This window comes from Drosophila miranda, chromosome 2 (assembly GCF_003369915.1).
Source record: "Drosophila miranda strain MSH22 chromosome 2, D.miranda_PacBio2.1, whole genome shotgun sequence".
In the NCBI taxonomy this organism is placed as follows: Eukaryota; Metazoa; Arthropoda; class Insecta; order Diptera; family Drosophilidae; genus Drosophila; species Drosophila miranda.
In genome coordinates, this window is record NC_046675.1 from 8,810,035 (window position 1) to 8,829,748 (window position 19,714).

The 19,714-nt window shown below is 47.8% G+C and overlaps 5 protein-coding genes across 6 annotated transcripts; 2 read left to right on the forward strand and 3 right to left on the reverse strand.

Moving 5' to 3' along the window:
* The first annotated feature begins 772 nt into the window (after positions 1–772).
* On the forward strand, positions 773–1,895 carry LOC108154785 (60S ribosomal protein L6). Its single transcript, XM_017285172.2, has 2 exons — positions 773–930; positions 1,089–1,895. The coding sequence occupies exons 1-2, from the start codon at positions 820–822 to the stop codon at positions 1,764–1,766; spliced, it is 789 nt and encodes a 262-aa protein (XP_017140661.1). The 5' UTR covers positions 773–819; the 3' UTR covers positions 1,767–1,895.
* LOC108154781 (acyl-coenzyme A thioesterase 9, mitochondrial) lies at positions 1,700–3,630 on the reverse strand. The gene is made up of 3 exons (XM_017285167.2): positions 3,533–3,630; positions 3,214–3,443; positions 1,700–3,141 (listed from the first exon to the last, which is right to left on the reverse strand). Exons 2-3 carry the CDS (start codon positions 3,395–3,397, stop codon positions 1,910–1,912), a joined length of 1,416 nt encoding a protein of 471 aa, XP_017140656.1. The 5' UTR covers positions 3,398–3,443; positions 3,533–3,630; the 3' UTR covers positions 1,700–1,909.
* Positions 3,631–3,710: 80 nt separating this feature from the next.
* Positions 3,711–5,463, reverse strand: LOC108154782 (acyl-coenzyme A thioesterase 9, mitochondrial-like). 2 transcript variants are annotated; one of them, XM_017285168.2, is made up of 4 exons: positions 5,271–5,463; positions 5,128–5,201; positions 4,823–5,065; positions 3,711–4,764 (listed from the first exon to the last, which is right to left on the reverse strand). In XM_017285168.2, the coding sequence occupies exons 1-4, from the start codon at positions 5,378–5,380 to the stop codon at positions 3,839–3,841; spliced, it is 1,353 nt and encodes a 450-aa protein (XP_017140657.1). In that variant the 5' UTR covers positions 5,381–5,463; the 3' UTR covers positions 3,711–3,838. The 2 variants fall into 2 exon arrangements, with proteins under 2 accessions (XP_017140657.1, XP_017140658.1); XM_017285169.2 differs by having other exon boundaries at positions 5,128–5,198; positions 5,271–5,462.
* A 429-nt stretch (positions 5,464–5,892) lies between these two features.
* LOC108154784 (putative tricarboxylate transport protein, mitochondrial) lies at positions 5,893–6,988 on the forward strand. The gene is made up of 3 exons (XM_017285171.2): positions 5,893–6,218; positions 6,284–6,507; positions 6,567–6,988. The coding sequence occupies exons 1-3, from the start codon at positions 5,941–5,943 to the stop codon at positions 6,968–6,970; spliced, it is 906 nt and encodes a 301-aa protein (XP_017140660.1). The 5' UTR covers positions 5,893–5,940; the 3' UTR covers positions 6,971–6,988.
* Positions 6,989–12,045: 5,057 nt separating this feature from the next.
* Positions 12,046–19,687, reverse strand: LOC108154777. Its single transcript, XM_017285162.2, has 14 exons — positions 19,482–19,687; positions 19,081–19,421; positions 18,671–19,021; positions 18,405–18,604; positions 17,885–18,348; positions 17,364–17,821; positions 16,021–17,294; positions 15,556–15,962; positions 14,980–15,488; positions 14,539–14,908; positions 14,215–14,479; positions 13,285–14,116; positions 12,580–13,213; positions 12,046–12,517 (listed from the first exon to the last, which is right to left on the reverse strand). The coding sequence occupies exons 1-14, from the start codon at positions 19,575–19,577 to the stop codon at positions 12,407–12,409; spliced, it is 6,312 nt and encodes a 2,103-aa protein (XP_017140651.1). The 5' UTR covers positions 19,578–19,687; the 3' UTR covers positions 12,046–12,406.
* Between the last annotated feature and the right edge of the window lie 27 nt (positions 19,688–19,714).

Here is a 19,714-nt window from a genome sequence, read left to right on the forward strand (position 1 = left end):
TTGATGTTGAGGAACCAAAATTGAGCCAAAATCCAATAGAAGCAGGTATTTAAAATATGCCAGTGAAGTAGAAAAATAATTAATTAATGGAATAAAATCTAGATATTCCACGGAATATCAAAAACGAGGAATATGTAAAACAGAACTTGAATTAGTCAGTATACTTACGGTAATTTTTAAAAATATTTTGGTATAATTCTGACGGTTGGACGATATTTTTTAACGATATGTCCGCGGTCACACTGCTAGTGCGCGACATATAGAGCTGGAGAAACATCGATGTTTGCGATGTTTTGGGTGCAAAACATCGATGTCCATACATATATTTTATAATATGTATCTACTTAAAAAAACGTTGTAATTTTTGTAAACACTAAAACATAAAATTTACAAATTATAAAATACCTTTTTACACTACGTTGAGTTATTGAGTTTTTGGTAAAACTGAGTTTTTTTTACATAGGATAAGCATAGGGTGGTCTAGTGGTGGCAAAAAGTTTAGTTATGGTTGCTTTTCAGTTACGTTTGTTCGATTTTCCTAATGTTTTCTCCCTGTTCTGCCCATCGCTGCGGCTGAGGGAAAAGGAGCAAAAATAAATCCTTCAAGCTTAAAGTATTACCTTTTAATTTTAATGATTTTTATGATTCGATCAAACATATTAATAATAGTGTAAATGGCCTATTAGATGCTTCTAGTGTAAATTTAATCAAATCTAAAAACATCGATGACATCGATGGAAACATCGATGGTTGTCCAGCTCTAGCGACATAACCTCCTTTTCTAAATAAATTTTGTGCTGTGTACACGTGTTCTCCACAATGGCACCCGTCGAAAAAGCTAAGAAAGTCGCCAAATCGGCCAAGAAGGGCAAGAAGCACCCCCTCAACTCGTACCTGAAGGGCGGAATCTTGCGTTACTCCAAGGCTCAGGTGAGTAGCGTTCCAAACACATTGAAAACTCGGCAATTGAAGTTTCGCTTCGGTGTGACGCCTGGGTGACAAAGCGTGGTGGTGCCATAGCCCCACCGCATTGGATGGATATGTTTCTGCTGCAGCGTGCTGATCGTGTGTGCTTGTTTTGATTGCAGATGTACAAGCGTCGTGCCCTGTACCGCCTGAAGGACAAGAAGAGCCCAGTGGTGCAGAAGGAGAAGGTGCCAATCACGAAGGTGAAGAAGATCGGTGGCCCCAAGAACGGCGGTGAGCGCACAGTTTTCCTGAACAAGTCGAAGGCTAACTACCCCACCAAGACCTTCGTGAAGAAGCGCGTCTCCAAGGCCAACTTCAGCGAGCACAAGCGAAACACTCGCCGCAACCTGAAGCCCGGTACCGTGCTCATCTTGCTGGCTGGTCGCCACCAGGGCAAGCGCGTCGTCCTGCTGAAGGTGCTGAACTCCGGCCTGCTCCTGGTCACCGGACCCTTCGCCCTCAACTCGTGCCCACTGCGTCGCATCTCCCAGCGCTTCGTCATCGGCACATCGTCGCGTGTGGACTTGGGCTCGTACAAGGTGCCCGAGCATCTGAACGACGGCTACTTCCGCCGCCTCAAGGCCAAGAAGGACAAGAAGTCTGGTGAGGCCGACATCTTTGCCGCTAAGAAGGAGCGCTTCGTGCCCAACGAGCAGCGCAAGAAGGACCAGAAGGAGGTGGACGGTGCCCTGCTGAAGCTCATCAAGGCCCATCCCCAGGGTAAATACTTCGCAAGGTACTTGCAGAACATGTTCGCCCTGCACTCCTCCCAATACCCACACCGCATGCGCTTCTAAGCGGTGGACCACCATGCAACTTCAATTTAAGGATTTTTAAATACTTTGTACAAGCCCGCTGGTTACAAAAACAACAAGATTTGTAAAATAAACATTACAAAATGGAACACTCTGTGTCGAGGTATGAAAGAACTAAGTGCGTCTCATTTATTTTCAGTCGCCTTTGGCTTTGCATCGGTCTCCTTGGTTTCATCTGGGTATTGCGGGTCCAGCTTGAGTGCCGCCAGTAGCTTTCGTCTGCCATGAATATACCAGAGCATTTCGCGATACGATCGCGGCAGCACTTCGTCCACAATCTTGTCGGCCTTGTAGGTGAGGTAGAAGATATTCGTGGTCCTGTCCTCGCCACTCTGCACATCCCAGATGTGGGCCACCGTCATCAGCTGCACATAGTTCTTGTTCGTGTACACCACATAGGCGGTCATCTGCAGGAACGTGTTTACCCTCACGGGGCTCAAGAAGCTAATGTCGGAGATGCAATGGAGTATGGGACGGCCGCGCAGATAGATGCTAGCCATGATGAAGCTAATCTCGACGGCCTGCCGCATAATATAGCCCCCGAATATGGTATTCTGGGCGTTGCGATTCTCTGGGAATGGGGATATCATGGTGGTTTGCTGCGAGTCCTGCATCCATCGGCATTTGGGGGGCAGGACGCGGCGATTGAGATCCATGTTGTCCGGTATGGTGGTGCGCTTGAGCAGGTTATACATAATGGCCTGCTCGTGTTCGCGCGGCGGAGAGTTGAGCACCGATTCGGTATGCGCTGCGCGACGCTGCTTCTGCCGCTTCTCGGCCTCCTTCCAGATGGCTTTCTCCGTCTCGTCGGCTGGCTTCAGGGGATTAACGGGGGCCGAGCCCGTGTTGGTGGCATTGCGTGCCACCATCAGAAAGAGGGCCCTGGTCACATCGATGTACTCGCCATCCGCCAGCTGCTGCACATAGATGGTGGTCTCCATGGAGCTGCGGCCTGTCCACGAAATGTGCCCACTCAGATGTATGTCATAATTGGCCTTGAGTCGCTCAATGTTGCTGAACTCCACCATGTCCACAAGAAGCGTGACAAACGTGTATGGCAGCGGTACGTCCTTTGGGAGATTGGGTAGCAGCACATGGCGGTGGCACAGCCACACTGCGATCATATCCAGCTCCTCCATGACACGTCCCATGCGAACCCTACCCAAATAGTTGACATACCGCTCCCGTATATATTCATCCGAGCTAAGAGGCAGCACGACCGTGGTGTGGGAGTCCAGCATGCTGCGTGTCGGTAGATCCTCGAGTTTTGGCTGGTACTTTAAGAGATGATCGCGCGGCTTGGGCACCGTATTGTAGCCGAAATCCACATCCACCCGTTCGCGGATGCTCTTCGCGACTGTGCACAGATGGAGGATAGGACCTTTGAGAGAACACTCTTCATTCCACTTTTGTCAGCACCTGTACTCACCATCCGCTAGGTTTCCCGAACAGTGATCGGATGTCAACTTGAATCCGGGGGAATCCTCTGATTTCTTCGTCCCATACTGCCTGCGATTGTGGCTGGCAAAGAATGCGCAGGGCATTAACGATCCTCTGGTGGTGTTTCTCTTTGCCAGAATTCTCCACGCTCCACGAGCTATCAGACGATGCATTTTTCCGAGTAGTTTGCCTTTTGTGTGCTTGACACTGCCGTCTCGCCTGCTTGTTGAAAAACTATCACGTAATTAACACAAAACACATTTGCAAAAAGAGAACTTGCAGTGCGCCCAGCAGGTGCAATGCAATACCTCAGAGAGTGGGAGAGACGGTGAGCACGTTGAGAGTTAGATTGGTAGAGCAGAAATTGACGTAGATGTTGCCTCAGCAGAGGGCCGCGCAGGGAGATCTAGTGCGAATCTAATCGCACATCTGAATGGGAAAGCTTTTTGGGCCCACAACAGCCTCTGTACGGCCCTGGACGAGTTATCAGATTAGAGGATTACATTTAATTAACACATTGGAGAGAGAACAGGGAATATCAATTATTATCTCATATCATATCATATCATTTAGCCTCGGTTAATTATCATTGGGTTGTGTTTTACTACAGATGTCTACTTCAGACCCATGCTGGCCTCAAACTTGCGGCGTCCCTGGATGTACCACATGGTCTCGTGGTAGGAGCGTGGCAACACCTCGGTGACTGTGTCCGGCGCCGAAAAGGTGTAGTAGAATGTGTTTGTGGTGACCTGATTGCCCGTTTGCGTGTCTAGCACATCCGCCACGGTCATGATCTGCATATAGTTGAGGTTCGTGTAGACCACATAGGCCGTCATCTTGATGAAGCTGTCCACACCCACTGGCTTCTCGAAGCTAATGTCCGAGATGTGCTCCAGCTTGGGCCGCTTCTTGCAGTAGAGGAAGGCGGCCGCCCAACTTATCTCGCTGGCGCTACGCATCAGGAATCCCCCAAAGACTCGGTTATGGTGATTCCGATGCTCCGGGAACGAGGGTATGGTGCTCATCTGGTACGAGTCCGACATCCAGCGGCAGTTGGGCGGCAGAATGCGCTTGTTCAGCTCCAGAGTGGTGCTGGGCGTGGTCCGTTTGTACAGTTGATACATGAGCGTCTGCTCGGGATCGTTGGGCTCCACATTGAAGACGGACTCTGCGCAACGGATCTGGCGCTGACGCTTGCGATCTTTGCCTCCGGCCAGGATTACCTTCTCCTCATCGTTGGCCGGCTGAATGGGGTTTACTGGAGCCGCCCCGGTGTTGATAGCATTCCTGGCGGCCATCAGGAAGAGAGCCCGCGTCAGTTTCTGGTAGCTGCCATTCACCATTTGCTCCAGCCACACCACAACCTCAATGGAGCTGGTGCCCACCCATGAGACATGACCAGACAGACGAATATCCTCGGTGCCGGAGGCCTTCAGCTTGGTGAAATCAATGCGATCCACAAGTATGGTCACAAACGTATATGGCAGATGCACACCCTCCGGGAGATTGGGCAGCTTCAAATGCTTGTGACAGCACCAGGCTGGAAAAGATGGAAAGCTGAGCAAATTGATGGACCTTTTGATGGTTTCCCCACGTACCAGCAAACATGTCCATATCCTCCAACAGCCTGCCCAAGCGCACACTGCCCAGATAGTTCACGTACTTGTCCTGCAGTGTACGGTCCGTGCTCAGGGGTAGAATGGCCGACGTGAAAGAGTCCTGCATGGCGCGTGCCGGCAGATCCTCCAGCTTGGGCTGATACTTGAGTAAGTGCTCGCGCGACTTGGGCAGCGGATGATAGCCCGGCTCCAGGCCCAACCTCTTCATCATCTCCAGCTTGACTACAATGGAAAATCCAGGTGTGACAAAGCGTTCACAAAGAATATGGCACAGTTTTTCTTACTCTCGGCCATGGTGCCGGAATCATTGGCCACCGCCGATTGCTTGATGTGCGTCGGCGGTGAGTAATGCCGTCTGCTGGGAGGGAGATACACATCTGATTATCTGCAAATCTTTCAAGATTTTCTTTATCGATTCGACTCTCACCTGGACACCGTACAGACAACGGGCGACACCTCGAAGCGATGTCTGGTCTGGCCAGCAGCTCTGCTGACCAAACCCCAGCACTTACGTGCTCCCAACAGCGAACGCAGCATTTTTATATTTCTTTAAATGTACACTTTTTTGTCTGCCAAAAATTCCATCACCTGGATGAAACAGCTGATGGGCACAGTGGGCCACAATCGAATGATTTAACAATGGCACCCAAAGCGTATTCTGAGCAGAACCTAGACCCAACAGGAATACAAATAAATTATATATAAAGCAGGTTTCAAGCTAAGATTTACCATTTGTACGTAAATAATTTAAATATTGCTTGCTTTTTTCAACCAGTGTTTCCACTGTGCAGCGATAGCGATAAATATGACGTCATCGGACAGGCTGTTAATTTTAAATTTGAAAATCGAATTTTTCTCAATTAACACAATTTGCAGCTCTTTGGTTAAATAATTGGTAATTGGTAATTAAACTTAAAATTGCGAGAAGGCGTTAATAGGGAAAAAAGACGCTCCAGGTCGATACTGGAGCTGCATCGAATAATAACTGTCAAACTAACTGTCACTTGGGCTATTAGGTCTTGTCAAATTTTTTTTCCAGCTCGACTCACTAGATTAAAAATATTTTAGGGAAAGATTTGGAAAAAAAAAAAATAGTAATGCAGTCGCCAGTTCCAGTTTTCGTTGCAGCCAGCAGTGGCGAGAAAGGGCTAAAAGGCATTGTGGCCGGAGGTATTACTGGTGGGCTGGAAATTCTCATCACATATCCCACGGAGTTCGTGAAGACCCAATTGCAGCTGGACGAAAAGGGGGAAATGAAGAAGTTCAATGGAATCGCCGACTGTGTGAAGAAAACGGTCAAGCAGAATGGATTCTTTGGCCTCTATCGAGGCTTGAGCGTCTTGCTGTTGGGCAGCATACCGAAAAGCGCCGCCAGGTAAGCAGGAGGAGCCTCTTATACGGATATAGATTGATCATTTGAATGGACACGACTGCGGATAGGTTCGGTGCCTTTGAGTTCTTCAGCAATAAGATGCGTGATGAGAGTGGCGGGCTGACCATGACAAGACGCTTCTTTTCCGGCATGCTGGCTGGCATGACCGAGGCGGTGGTGGCCGTCACACCCATGGAGACAATCAAGGTGCGCTTCATCAACGATCAACGAAGCGCAAAGCCCAAGTACAAGGGACTGTTTCATGGTGTGGGCCAGATCGTCAAGAGTGACGGTAACTATCATTAGGATTACCATAGACGTCTATTTTTGATTGCCACTCTGTTGCTGTAGGAATTGGTGGGATCTACAAGGGACTGCCAGCCACTGTGATGAAGCAGGGCTCCAATCAGGCCATTCGATTCTTTGTGCTCTTTACGCTCAAGGACTTGTACACTGGCAGAGACAAGACAAAGACGGTGCCAAAACCGTTGGTTGGAGTGTTTGGAGCCATTGCCGGTGCCGCATCGGTGTTTGGCAATAATCCCCTCGATGTGGTCAAGACACGAATGCAGAGCTTCGATTCCGCCAGATACAAGAACACACTGGACTGCGCCATTCAGGTCCTACGTCAGGAGGGTCCCATGGCCTTTTACAAAGGAACAGTGCCGCGCCTGGGCAGGGTCTGTCTCGATGTGGCTATTACATTCATGATCTACGATACGATCATGGATGTGTTTAATTTGCTTTGGAAATAAATCGTATTATTCAATGTATTATTATTATTATTATTATTATATAAAGCTAATAAATAGTTAAAACTAGGTATTAACAGGGTATGGGGCTATAGCTGCTGAGGCCTTAAGCTCACTATAGTATTATTATACGTTTGAGGATGTATGTACTTATATACATATGTACAGGGTTGGTTCTATACGTTATTATATGTTGTGGAGGAATTATTATCTAAAATATTAATTGTGTATATGTATGTGTACAGGGATGATTGTTTATGAGGTTATATGTAGTGAATGATTTTAGATTGGTCTAGATAGTTGAGGATTATTTTTGCGTTTTTGTTGTTAGGGTTGGAGATGTATTACATGGGGTCGGTGTTATGGAATATTGAGGATCTTTGAAGAGAGAGGGCCGGGCATGTGTATAGTATGTGTCTTATGTCTATGGTTGGGTTGTGGCACAGTGGGCATGCGTTGGAGGATGTTTTATCCATGTAGTGGGCATTGGTGAATCTTGTGTGCCCTAGTCTCAATCTATTTAGGATGACTTGGTGTCTTCTGTTAAGGTTGTTTAGGTTTTTGGGGGGAGGATGAGTGGAAGATAGGTTGATAACTTGTTGGTACCAGGGGGAAGTCTTAGTGAGGAGGTCTGTTTGTTTAGATATGAAGATTTTTTTAAGGAATAGTGAGATGTCGTTAGAATTATGATTGGGGGTATATATGAGGGGTAGTTTGGAAGTAGTTTTGGCTGCGGTGTCAGCAATTTCGTTCCCTTTTATGCCAATGTGGCTAGGTATCCATATAATTGTTATTTTTGGGAAAAGTTTGGTGACGAGGTTACGGATTGTGGTGGGGTAGTACGAGGAATTGTTGGGATTGGTAATTGCGGGTATAGAGGAGAGTGAATCAGTGCAGATAGCGTATCTTCCGCGTTTGTTGCGGCTTAGTAAAATGGCTTCGTGGATAGCTATGATTTCGCTGGAAAGGACTGAGGAGTACTGTGGAAGTAGTCCGGATTTTATGGTTGATGTCTCATTGCAGATGCTATAGCTGGTAATGCCTGCTGCTTTGGACCCGTCTGTGTATAGGAAGGTGTGTTGGTGGAGGTTGGATTTGATGGAGTGGAAGAGTTGGTGGAAGACTATTGGGGGGGTGGTGTTTTTATCGTGTTTGGATAGGGTGATGTTGGTTGCTTTAAGGATGGTTGTCATGTTGAATTTATTGGTGTTGGAGGTTTTAATCGGGGAGAACGGTATGAGGTTATTCTGGGATATTTGTTTGGCTCTGTCAATCGTGCTAAGCAGTCTGTGTTTTTTTTTTTTTTTGGTTTTTTGGGAGTGAGTTTAGGGGGGTGTCTTTAGCGTGGATGAGGTTTTTAAATATTTTGCCAGTTAGAAAATCTCGCTTGTTTTCCAAGGTGTGTAGGTTGGCTTCGGATAGAAGGTTGTTAGTGGGTGTGGTGCGGAATGCACCCAGGGCGGCTCTTGTTGCTGCGTTAATCGTAGATTTCAGGCGGTTAAGCTGGCTTTTTGGTGCGTAACCGTATATGGGGAGGCAGAAGTCGACTTTGGATATGATTAGAGATTTGATAATTTGTACAAGTGATGAGGTGTGGCAGTTGTATTTTAAGGACGAGAGGTGTTTGATAATGCCCAGTGGCTTGGCAAGGTCTATTTTGAGTTTATTGATATGTGAGTTCCAGTTGTATCTAGAGTTAAGTGTGAGGCCTAGTAGTCTGAGTGAGTTGTTTTGGTTGATGGATGTGTTGCCAGTAATGAATTTAGGTTAGAAGTTGGCTTTTGTCTTTGGATAGGTCTGCACCTGACTGAGTGCACCAGCTGTTTATTTGGTTGAGGATTGTTTGGATGTCGGTTGTGGGGCTTTTCCTTTTGCTGTGTTGGATGATAAGGAGGAAGTCGTCGGCGTATGCACTGAATTTGATCTGCTTGTGAGAGGATAAGATTTCGGAGAGGGGGTTGGATAACTGAGATGGGGGAGCCTTGGGGTATGCCGTTGGGGAGTGGGACGGTGTTCGAGAGGTTCGAGCCACTTTTCACCAGGATTTTCCTTTTTGACATGAAGTTTATGACGTATTGTAATATTCGTGGACCTACTTTCCATTTTTTTAGTTGTTGTATGATTGAGTGGATTCCTATTTTGTCGAAAGCTTTGGTGAAGTCAAGGGATATTAAGGTGAGATGTTTTTTTAGGGCGATGGCTCTGGTAGCTAGGTGGTCTCCGTAGAGTAGACTATCTATTACCGATTTGCCTCTTTTAAAACCTAGTTGGCTGTTGTGAATTAATTTGTTGTTCAAAACAAACCACCACAACCTTTTTGCCACTATCTTATCGAGCGTTTTGGCTAGGCATGAATTAAGTGATATGGGTCTGTAGGATTTTATGTCTGTTAGTGGTTTTTGTGGTTTTAGGATCGGGAGGACTAGGCTGAGTTTGAGCGATTGTGGGATGTATGAGTCGAGTATTTTGCTAAAGTGGTTTATTATTCTGATTTTGAGGGTGGGGGGTGCGTTTTTTATCATGGAGTATGAGATTCGGTCGAGGCCGGGGGTGTGGCCTTTCAGGGAGTACAGAGCTGATGAGAATTCTATGAATGTAATGTCCTTTTCGATTTCTAGTGCTGATGGAGTTGGGGTATAGTTAATAAGAGAGTCTGTTTGGGATTTGTTCGAACGGAATGTTGTGGAGAAATTACGATCATGAGCTTCTTCTGACCACGTGTGGGCGAAGGAGTTGGCTATTTCGGTTAGGTTGGTTGTGTCTGTTTGGGTGTGGGGGTTAAAGATATTGTGAATGTTTTTGACAGGGTAAAGTCCGCATAGTCGTCTGATGTTAGACCATGTTGAGGATGTGTCTGAGGTAGGGTGTATTTGGGCTGTGAAATCAAGAATCGATTTCTGTTTAGCTTCCCTGATTGCTCTTTTGAATTTGGCATTTGCTTTTTTATATTCTATGTAGGTGGTGTTGTTTATGTCTCGTTTGAGCTTTTTCCATTTAGTGATTTTTAAACTTTTAAGGATTGCTAGTTCTTTGTTCCACCAGGGAACGGTACGGGGGAGGGAGAAAGTGGTGTTTTGGGGGATGGAAAGGTGGGCGCTTTGGATTATTTTTTTTTTAATTAGAGCGATTTCCCTGTTGACGTTGTCGCTTGTTTGGGTAGTGAAGTTGAGTTTATGGATGTGTTTTTGGTAGAGGTCCCAGTCGGCTCTTTTCAGTTTGAAGGACGGTTTAGAGGTAAAGTTTGGGAGGGATGGGTTGTTGAAGAGAGAGATTAGTATGGGGAAGTTGTCACTACCGTGGAGGTCGTCTATTACTTCCCAGAGGAGTTCTGGAGCAATAGTTGCTGATGCTAGGGAGAGGTCAATGTGGGTGAATGTCTTGTGTGTTGAGAAGTGGGTGGGGGATTTGTCGTTTAGGAGGATGTAGTTGGAATGGTCTAGGAAGGAGGCTAAAGTTTTCCCTCTTGTGTTGGCCTTAGGTGAGCCCTAGTAGTGGTGCCAGCTGTTAAAGTCTCCTAGGACTAGGGGTCGTTTGTGGTTAGGGTCAGGACGTTATGTAGATTGCGGGCGTTGAAGGGTTTGTTTGGGGAGATGTATGAGGATATGATGTTGACTTTGGATTTGGATTTGATGTTGACACCTACTGCGTCAAAGTCGGAGTTGAGAGGGATTTGGGTGTGGGGTATGGAGTTGTGTATGAGGATGGCTGTGCCTCCAAAAGCATTAAGCTGGTTATAGTTGCAGTATATTGAATAGTTGGTTGGGATAGGAAGATAGTTGGGGTTGGATATGTGGGTTTCTTGTAGGGCAACGATTAGGGGGTTATATGATTTCATGAGACTTTGTAATTCAATGTAGTTGTTTTTGTAGCCGTGTATGTTCCATTGCATAATTTTAAGTTGCATACTAGTGTTGGTATTTTCTACTAAGGGGCTTAAAATGAGTGTTAATACTATTGTTATTATTTAGAGTTCTTCTTCGTTGTATATTTGGCTAGGAAGGGTGTTGTTGGATAGTGACGCTAGGTTTGTAGTTTTTGTTTTTTCGGATTTATCTTTTGCCTTGAGTGGCTTGGTGACTAGGTTGAGTTTGTCCTTTTCTTTAGTCCAGCTTCGGAGTTTGCGGTCGGTATCTGGGATGGTTTTCGTGTTTTTGGTTTTAGTTGTTGCCTCGAGGTCTGTGTCCATGTCCATTTCTTCTTGGGTGGGTTGCTGTATTGGTTTGGATGGGTGTGTGTTTGAGTCTGAGATGTCTGCGTAGTTAGTAATTGGCCTTTGGTAGTGTGTGGTCTGAGTGTTGTATGATGATGAAGGGTGGTTGGGGGTCGATGTTACTGTTTGTGTTTTTGCAACTATCTCGGCGTATGGTGTGGATTGGTGTGTGTTGCGTTGAAAATATATTTTTTTTGCGGTTAAGAAGTCTACTTTCTCGGAAGATTTGATAATTGCAATCTCTCTTTGCTTGAGAAATTCCGGACATTTGGGGTCTAGTGGGCTGTGGTTGTTTTGGATGTTGGTGTTATGTTTGCAGTTGCTGCAGAATTTGGGCTTGGAGCATAGATCGTCGTCGGCGGGGTGTACTTCGGAGCAGTTTTTGCAGATTTTGGTGGTTGTGCAGTATTTGGTTGGGTGACCGAATTTCTGGCAGTTATTGCATTTGAGGGGGCGAGGCGTTTGGGGGCGAACGTTTACTCGTTCGTATCCTATCATAATATGCTGTGGGAGTGTTGGTGTATCGAATGTGAGGATAATCAGTCCGGTTTCTTGGAGTAAGCCATCTTTCTGTTTGTGAATTTTAGTTGCGTCAATGACCTTTTGTGTTTTGAGTTCGCTTTTGATGATTTCTATTTCTATGCTGCGTAAATCGTTGGAGTAGATGACACCTTTGGAGGAGTTAAGGGTTTTGTGCTCTGATGCTTTCACAGGAAAGTCGTGGAATTTTACGATTTTCAGGAGCTTTGTTGCCTGGGCTGTTCCTTTTGTTTTAATGAGAAGTGAACCGTCCCTGATTTTCTTGACTGAGTCAACTTCCCCTCCGCATTGGAAGTCAATGACTTTTTTGATAATGAAGGGGGACACGTTTTCGAAGGTTTTATTGTCTGTTCTGTTTATTGTAATATATTTAGGTTCGAGAAACGATGATTTGTCCCACGGTGCGTGGAATTTTGGGTCTGGTGGTCGCGACATTTCAGGTAGGCTAGGGCTGACGCCCGCTGCACTTAATTTTGTAACTGTTCGTTAGGTGTGTTTGTTTTTGGTTTTTTTGGGAGTTTGCTTTGTGCACTTAAATGTTTTTGTGTTAGGTTTTGTGTGTTGGATTTCGGTGCGCTCGCTGCTGCTTAGATTTGGCGCGTCTTTACTTGACGGAGTATAGACTGACACTGATTATTATTATTATATTTCCTTGAGAATAGAAGGATAAGAGAGGTATACATCCACGCCTAGAGCTTCAATTCTTTGAGGGCAAAGTTAAGCACAACAGGCAGCAGGCCAGCCTCTTCCAAATCCAGTATCTGTTGTCGTAGATTTTCCCCTAGGCGGCTAGCAATTAGCTGCAAATACATTCACATTTTAAGACAGTTCTCTTGCTATAAATTAACAATAGTAAACCTACCTTTTTGATCTTTTCGCGTTGCTCTGAGCTCTGACAAAAGCTGAGTATGGCCGCTGCCATGTGGGGTCGATGAATCAGGATGCACAGCTCGGCAAACTGTATGAGATTCAGGGCATGCACCACTGGGCAGCCTTGCAGCCGCAAAAGGGTCTTGTTGAGCTGCTCTTCCTGGGCAAAGGAGCGCGTCTGCACGGCATTCTTCAGTGGATGACAGAGCACATAGTCCCAGGCCAGAGCCAGTCCATCCAAATGCAGCAGCTGTGGCTTACAACTGAGTATATCCAGAAGGGCATTCAGTTCGCGCAGCATATGAAACATCACCATACGCTTGAGGATGCCGTTCCAGATCTTGGGCAGATGTATATCGAAGCCCAGACATATGTTGGCCATCACCTCAAGGGAGAGCGGATTCTCAGCATTGCGCTGCCATATAATCTTCAGAATATCGATCTTGTTGAAGTGGTCATCGGCGAACTTGTCAATGTTCGACTTGTAGCCGAGGGCCTTCAGCTCGTGGACGCACTTGATCGTGATAAACTGTCGCTGGCTGATCGTGTTCGTGAAGGAGTTGCTGCCATCGTTGAGCTTCGAATAGCACTCGTACATCTGCAGCTGGGTGGAGGTGTTCACGGAGCTATCACAAATAGAGATAGAGAGATCTTGCCATATGTTCCATAAATACTAAATGTTCTATGTTCTTCTTACCCTCCCTTGAATATCAGGCCCACCAGAAACTTGACCGCCTCCGATTTCGGCCAGCTGCTGAGTATGTAAAATGCACGCACCACATTCTCGCTGGCATCATCGTTGCTGCTGCTGCCGTTGCTGTCACCTCCACCGGTCTGATCGGACCAGTTCTGATCTTCCATAAATGTGTCCTCCAGCATAGTGCTATCAGCCGGCTCCATGGTCACCGAGAGCCACTTCTGCAGCAGACGGAACTGTATGGAGCCCAGATTGAGATCGCGCAGCTTGGCTATCTCCGTGACCAAGGCATTGATGTCCACCTTGCTGGACTTGATGATCAGCTCGTGGTGGTACAGGCTGTGTATCAGCTCCGTGGGATTCTCCACCAGTCGCAGCAGCTTCTCGTCGGTCAGGCCATAGATATACAGCAAGTGTTGTGTCTTCTGCATGGGATAGCGCCGGTTTACCTTGGCCACCTGCTCCTGACTCTTGGCATCGGTGATCAGATGGCCGTTCTCCTTGATAAAGTTCCAGCACTCGTAGGAGGCCTCCACCATGTCCGCCCCATCGGGGGCATAGTTCGACACAAAGTAGAGTATGAGAAAGGCCTTGTTCGGATTATGCACCTTCTTGACGAGCCGCAGTATGGACTTCAGAAAGGCATTGTTTGTGGGATGCAGACTCCATGATTCCGACTCGTTCTTGGACTTGTATTCGGATATTGAATTCTTCACGGCCGACATGCAGAAGTAGTCACAGTTCTGGTTACTGTCCTTGGAGCCCTTGAGGGCCGTATACATTTGGATAAGCGGGAACCAGCTCTGACAGTTGTCCACATTCAGTTCACTATCTGTAGGAGGAGCCAGAATAAATGAGAGATCCCCCATTTTGGCCTACGAATAGCCCCACTGAGGGCCGTAAGCCTAGTCTATTTATTCAGCCACATACCGAGTATATCCTTCAGCGGTTGCTCGACTATCGGCTTGAAGGGCAAACGATAGCGTGCGATTTTCGGTAGAACACCATTATCCCGCTGCGATTTGAGCCACATGTCTGTCTCAAGTTGGCCCGGACGATTGCGTCGTAGCGTGATCATCTTGTGGCGCAGAAAGTGTAAGATATTTGTCCAGATCTCCATCTCTTTCGGGGCAGCATCAAAGAACATCAAGATGTTGATGACGCACATGTACAGCTCATAGAAATATATGTTGATCTGCAAAAGAAGGGAAGGGCTTAGAGGAAGGCGTGCCTTTCTCGAGCTGAGAACCGCACCGCTTCGATAAACTGCTTTAGCTTGGAGGTAAAGAGTTCCACATTCTTGATCTCATTGATGTACGGCTGGCACATCTCCTGCATCTCCTGGGCGCTGCTCAGCATGACCAGTTCCTCGTCGCCGAAGGTGTCCCGCTTGATCTCGAACCGCAGCTCCTGGGCATTCAGTATGCTTAGAATTTGGGTGATCAGAATCTTTTGATAGTCAAAGCCAAAGTCGCGGCTCATGCGCTCCAGCAGCTCCACGTCGAGCAGCTTGTTGTGGAACTCCTTCAGCAGATGCTCAATGTTGTCCATGTCCGCATTGAACTTTCCCTTGATCCGGGGATCTACCTGGCAGAACTCCAGGTAATAGTATAGTTTGAGGCGCCTGCAAGCAACAACAGAAGATATTTAACCAAATGAAGAGAGAAGAATGAAGAATTAAGCTTGTAAACCCACTTGGCGCGTATCATTTCCAAATTGTCCGTATCCTCAATGTACTCGTTGTACATGGCGGAGAGCGTTAGGAAGTTGATCTTCTGCAGATCGGTCTTCACCTCCGTAGAGAGCTTCTCGAGCATGGCCACGGACTCGCCATCGGCCACCAGCATGATGAACAGCTCGAGGAAGTTTGCATCCTTGTTGCTCATCTCATTACGGAATATCCGCCTCAGCTGCAGCGTGATGAAGCGTTCATTGATGATCCTCTTCTTTTTGCAGTTCTGCTTCTGATAGTCCAGCAGATACTGCGACATCACATACCACACATCGTGCTCCTTGGCCTTGGTCAGATACTCCAGCGACACAAAGAAGTCGGCGCGTGCCCCATCGATGTCTTCCTTGACATTCTCCGCCAGTGATTGGCGCACTTGCATCAGCAGTGAATTTATTGGCTCCGTCTCAGTAATCATCACGAGGAGAGTGCGTGCCAAGAACTTGACGATCGGCAGGCGACCACTGATGTTCCTCTGCAACAAACAGGACAAATCTCTCTGGGTTAAATCTTGCCTGAGGGGATCAACAAAAGACTACTACCTCCTTCTGCGGCTGCTGTACTGGCTGCACTTCCACCTCATCGAATATGGACACCGAGTAGCGTTTCTTCGCTGATGGCGGCGGCAGCAGCTGCTGCGACAGAGGCTTCACATCAAACGATACATTGAGGGCACTCGTTAAGTTGAGCGTTGTCTCGCCCAGAGCCATTGGCGTGCCATCCAGGGCGCGACATATGTGCTCGTTGATCGTCTGCTCCTTGTCATTGTAGTACGTTTCGATGGCATCCAAGGGATAGTGAATGACAGCCACACGAATATATTTTATGAAATCCACAAGATCCAGTCGACGACTGCGTTCATGCAGCAAGGCAGACGTCAGCAGATCATACGCGAGGGGGAAGCTCAGGGGATCACTTTCGGTGATCAGTTGCAGCGAGGATGGAGAGTCTGCAAAGGGTGCAAAGAGATAAGCAAATTCCAGACATCCTTTAGATGCACTACCCACCCTGATTGTGGCCCTTGGCCGATTCAATTTGCTGGACAATCAGCTCCAATGCCAGGTTGATGAAGTCACCGCTGTTGCCCGGCTCACAATCGATGAACTCCAGCACATGGTAGGCCAAGGCACAGCTGAGGGGCAGACATGCCACACGCTGGCACAGCCGCTGCAGCCCAAACACCTTTGAGAGATCCAGGGCCGTGCAGAGCTCGCTTATTTCGCTGGCTATGAAGGCGGACACATTCAGCGTGGCCTGAGCCCGTTCAATGATCCGCTCTATGGCCTCGTCAAGGAGCTCGTGCCGCCGAAGCAGGGGGATAAGCTCGCCGCTGCAGCTCAGCTCAATGTTGAATTTCTCGCGTAGATGGAACCGATGCTTGATGATCAGGTAGCGACGCTCGTACACAGATTCGACGTGGGGCAGGAACAGTTTAAAGAGTTCCAGGGCATTCAGGTGCTCTTGGACTTTGGCTTCGTTGATGAACGACGCAGAGGAGCTGTTCTCCAGCAGATTGGCAAAGATCTCCACCACATCGCGTCGATGCTTTTCGTTCTTTTCGCTGCCCAGTGCCTTGAAGAACTCGTAGGCCATCTCGATTTGTCCCCGTCTGGCCATCTGGTAGCAGCAGTTGAAATTGGCGCTGACAGAGATCTCTGGCGCCGCCTTGGTTAGTGTGCGAATATCATCCAGCATGTCCGGGAGATTCAGCTTCACGATGCGCATCATGAACAGCTCCAGATTGATGTCCGCCGAGCTGTCTGCCGGCCAGCCGTACTTGACTTTCATGATCTTGATCACCTGTATCTCGTACTCGGCATTGATCTTCATGGCCAGCGGGTGCGTGGAGGTGCGCAGCTTGATCAGCGGCCCCAGGGCCTCGGGCCAAGGCACAGGGGCATTTTGCAGCACCGACAGGGCGCATTCCAAGCGACTGTCCTCGTTGTGCAGCAGCTCGATGCAGGCCATTGCACGCTCCAGCCATTTGCTGGACGACTGACGACTGGCCACCAGCTGGGCGATGTACTGCTTGATCACGGCCAGCGGCTGGCGTCCCTTCTCCTGGAATATGGGGTACATAAAGTCCTGCACCAGCCGCTGCAGCTTATCCAGCTGTACATGCTGCAGTATGCTCAGGGCAGTGGCATCAATCGAGTCCTGCATGTAGTGGTCCAATGTGAAGACCATGTTGTAGTTGGTCTTCAGCACAAACAAATCCTGCAGGGCATTGACCAGGTCCCGCAGCTTTCCCACATTCCGTTCCTGCTGCCGTCGCACATCGCTGCAAAAAGGTAAACACAGATCGTATATGGTTAAAAGCTGAGGATTGTCCAGCTCCAATGGAACTCACGAATATGTAAATTGAATTTCCTCGAATATTTCAAAGATTTTGGTTGAGAACTCGAGTCCAATGTTCGGCCAATGCGGGTTGTACTGAAGTTTGCGCGTCATCTCAATGCTCCAGTCGGTTATGAATGGCATAATGCTGGGATGTGTATTGCTGACCATCGGAATGAACTGTTGCAGCCACTGGATAATATTAAAGGGCTTGGTGTTGCTCGGTATGAAGCCGAGCAGCGTGCGCAGCTCATCCTCGTTGAGGTGCGGCAGAATGCTGCTCGAGTGCCGGCGCCAGATGAGGCAGGCCGTGGGCATGTCGGTGTTGAACAGCGACTTGACCACACGCACCAAATTGTGTTCGTAGATGAACTTTTGCCAATCGCTGTTGCACTCGTACGGATCGGTGATGGCCAGAGTCTTGAGACGATGCAGTTGCTCGTCAATCTCCAGCATATCCTCTTCATCCTCCTGGAAAGAGAGTACATTTAAGAACGAACCCACCAGCAAATAAATCCCAGACTAAAATCTCACCTCGAAGCTCAAACGCTTTTGGATCTCGCGCAGATAGCGCTCGAGAATGTGTCGCGAACTCAGATTGATCATGCGATTGTTCTTAATAAACGCTTTACTCTCAATCTGCGAGAGCAACTCTAGAAGGGTCTGGAATTTGGCATCCCCCTCGGGGGCTTTCAAATGGGAATCGAAGTTGCAGAGCTCCACCAGAATGCGCTTGGCCCTGGCCTCAAAGATCGGCTGCAGGCACAGCTCGAATTGCTTGCCAAACTCCTCTGCCTCCTCCAGCCGGCCCTTGGCCACGAGTTTCTTGAACCGATCACTGGGATCCGTCTCCGAGACGAGCATCATTTCCACCATGGAGGGCAGGCTGCTTTTGTTTGCCTCCTTGGCTGCCAAATAGTAAAGATTTACGGCACACTTTGGCTGGCGCACCAGCCAGGCATGCTCCGGCACTTCCACCTCATTTTTGCATCTCAGAGCTGTAAGGATCATCAAGGATAAACCAACACATAGCTTGACAAATCATATATCTTACAAGGATACTCCAAAATTTTCATTAAGCGTCCCTCGTCCGTTGGCTTGGTTAGTATCTGAAGCTCAATGCTCTCCTCGCTGCACTCCATGACGAGCAAATCCTCGATCAACAAGTTCCGACCCTGCGACGATTGGCACAAATTCACAGTGCGCGTGTACGGACAGATGTCCAGCAGATGACCGGAGGTGGTCAGAGCAATCCTAAGGCAAACAGAGAAGCAGAATAAAAGACCAAGCCTACGGCTGACTATCGTTTCCAGAACTTACACACAACCATCCAGATTGTAGATATGCTTAAGGCTGCCATAATCAGCAGGCAGACTAATGCGGGTCACATCATTGGAATTCGTCTTGAAGTTTGCCGTGCCCAGATCTCCGTAGATGATCAAGCCGTGATCGGCACCACGATCTTCCTGATTATTCTGTGCGGAAATGTGACCAGCCGGCGACAGCTGCTGGAAGAGTACAGCGCAGTCGACACTTACCGACGGGCGGCCCTTGGAAATCCGCTTGATGGTGACATCGTCGAGAATGGCCTTCTCACAGGCAATCGTCTCGTTGTCATTGAGGGTTATATTCGCCACAGACTCCAAGGTGGCTTCATCAATTTCGCTCAAGCTAAAGAAGGAATCTTCCGTCATTTCAGTCAAAAGGAATCCCTCTATGCGATGACTCACCCATAGATGCTGCCATTTTTGCAGGCGAAGTAAAATCGCTGATCGCATTGATGGATGCTCCTGAAGGTGCCACCACCCGAGAGGCTCACATCTTCCAGGTTCACGCAAACGCTGAACAGAAGCAATCCCTTGATGAACACACCATGCACTTCGCCATCGCTGAGGCCGCACACAATCAGATTGCCGCTGCTGGAGATGGCAATGGCTTCAATTTGGGAACTGAAACTGAGGAAACTGCACTTGGCCACCAGCTCGTCCTCCAGCAGCAGGAGGCTCTTGTCTATGGATATCACCATTTTGCCGCATTGCACTGATGCCAAAACCTCTGGGTATTTCTCGACCTACAAATAAAAAATTTGTAGCATAGCTAACTGTTAATTCGTTTGAATTGCGGCCATTACCTCCTCCTCGCTGCTAATCCGGAACATGCCCCTCGAGGAGAACACATTCGAAATTGTCTCATCTTCACAAGGGGATGCCTCAAAGTTGCTCCACATCCTGCAGTAGTTTGTTTCGATTTTAATTAAGAAATTGCAAAAATTTAAACAAACAGCGCCAAATAAGCAAGCGTCACCCTCTCTAGAGATGGGATTCCATTGATAACAGAACAGGTTATCGGTAGGATCTAATAGAG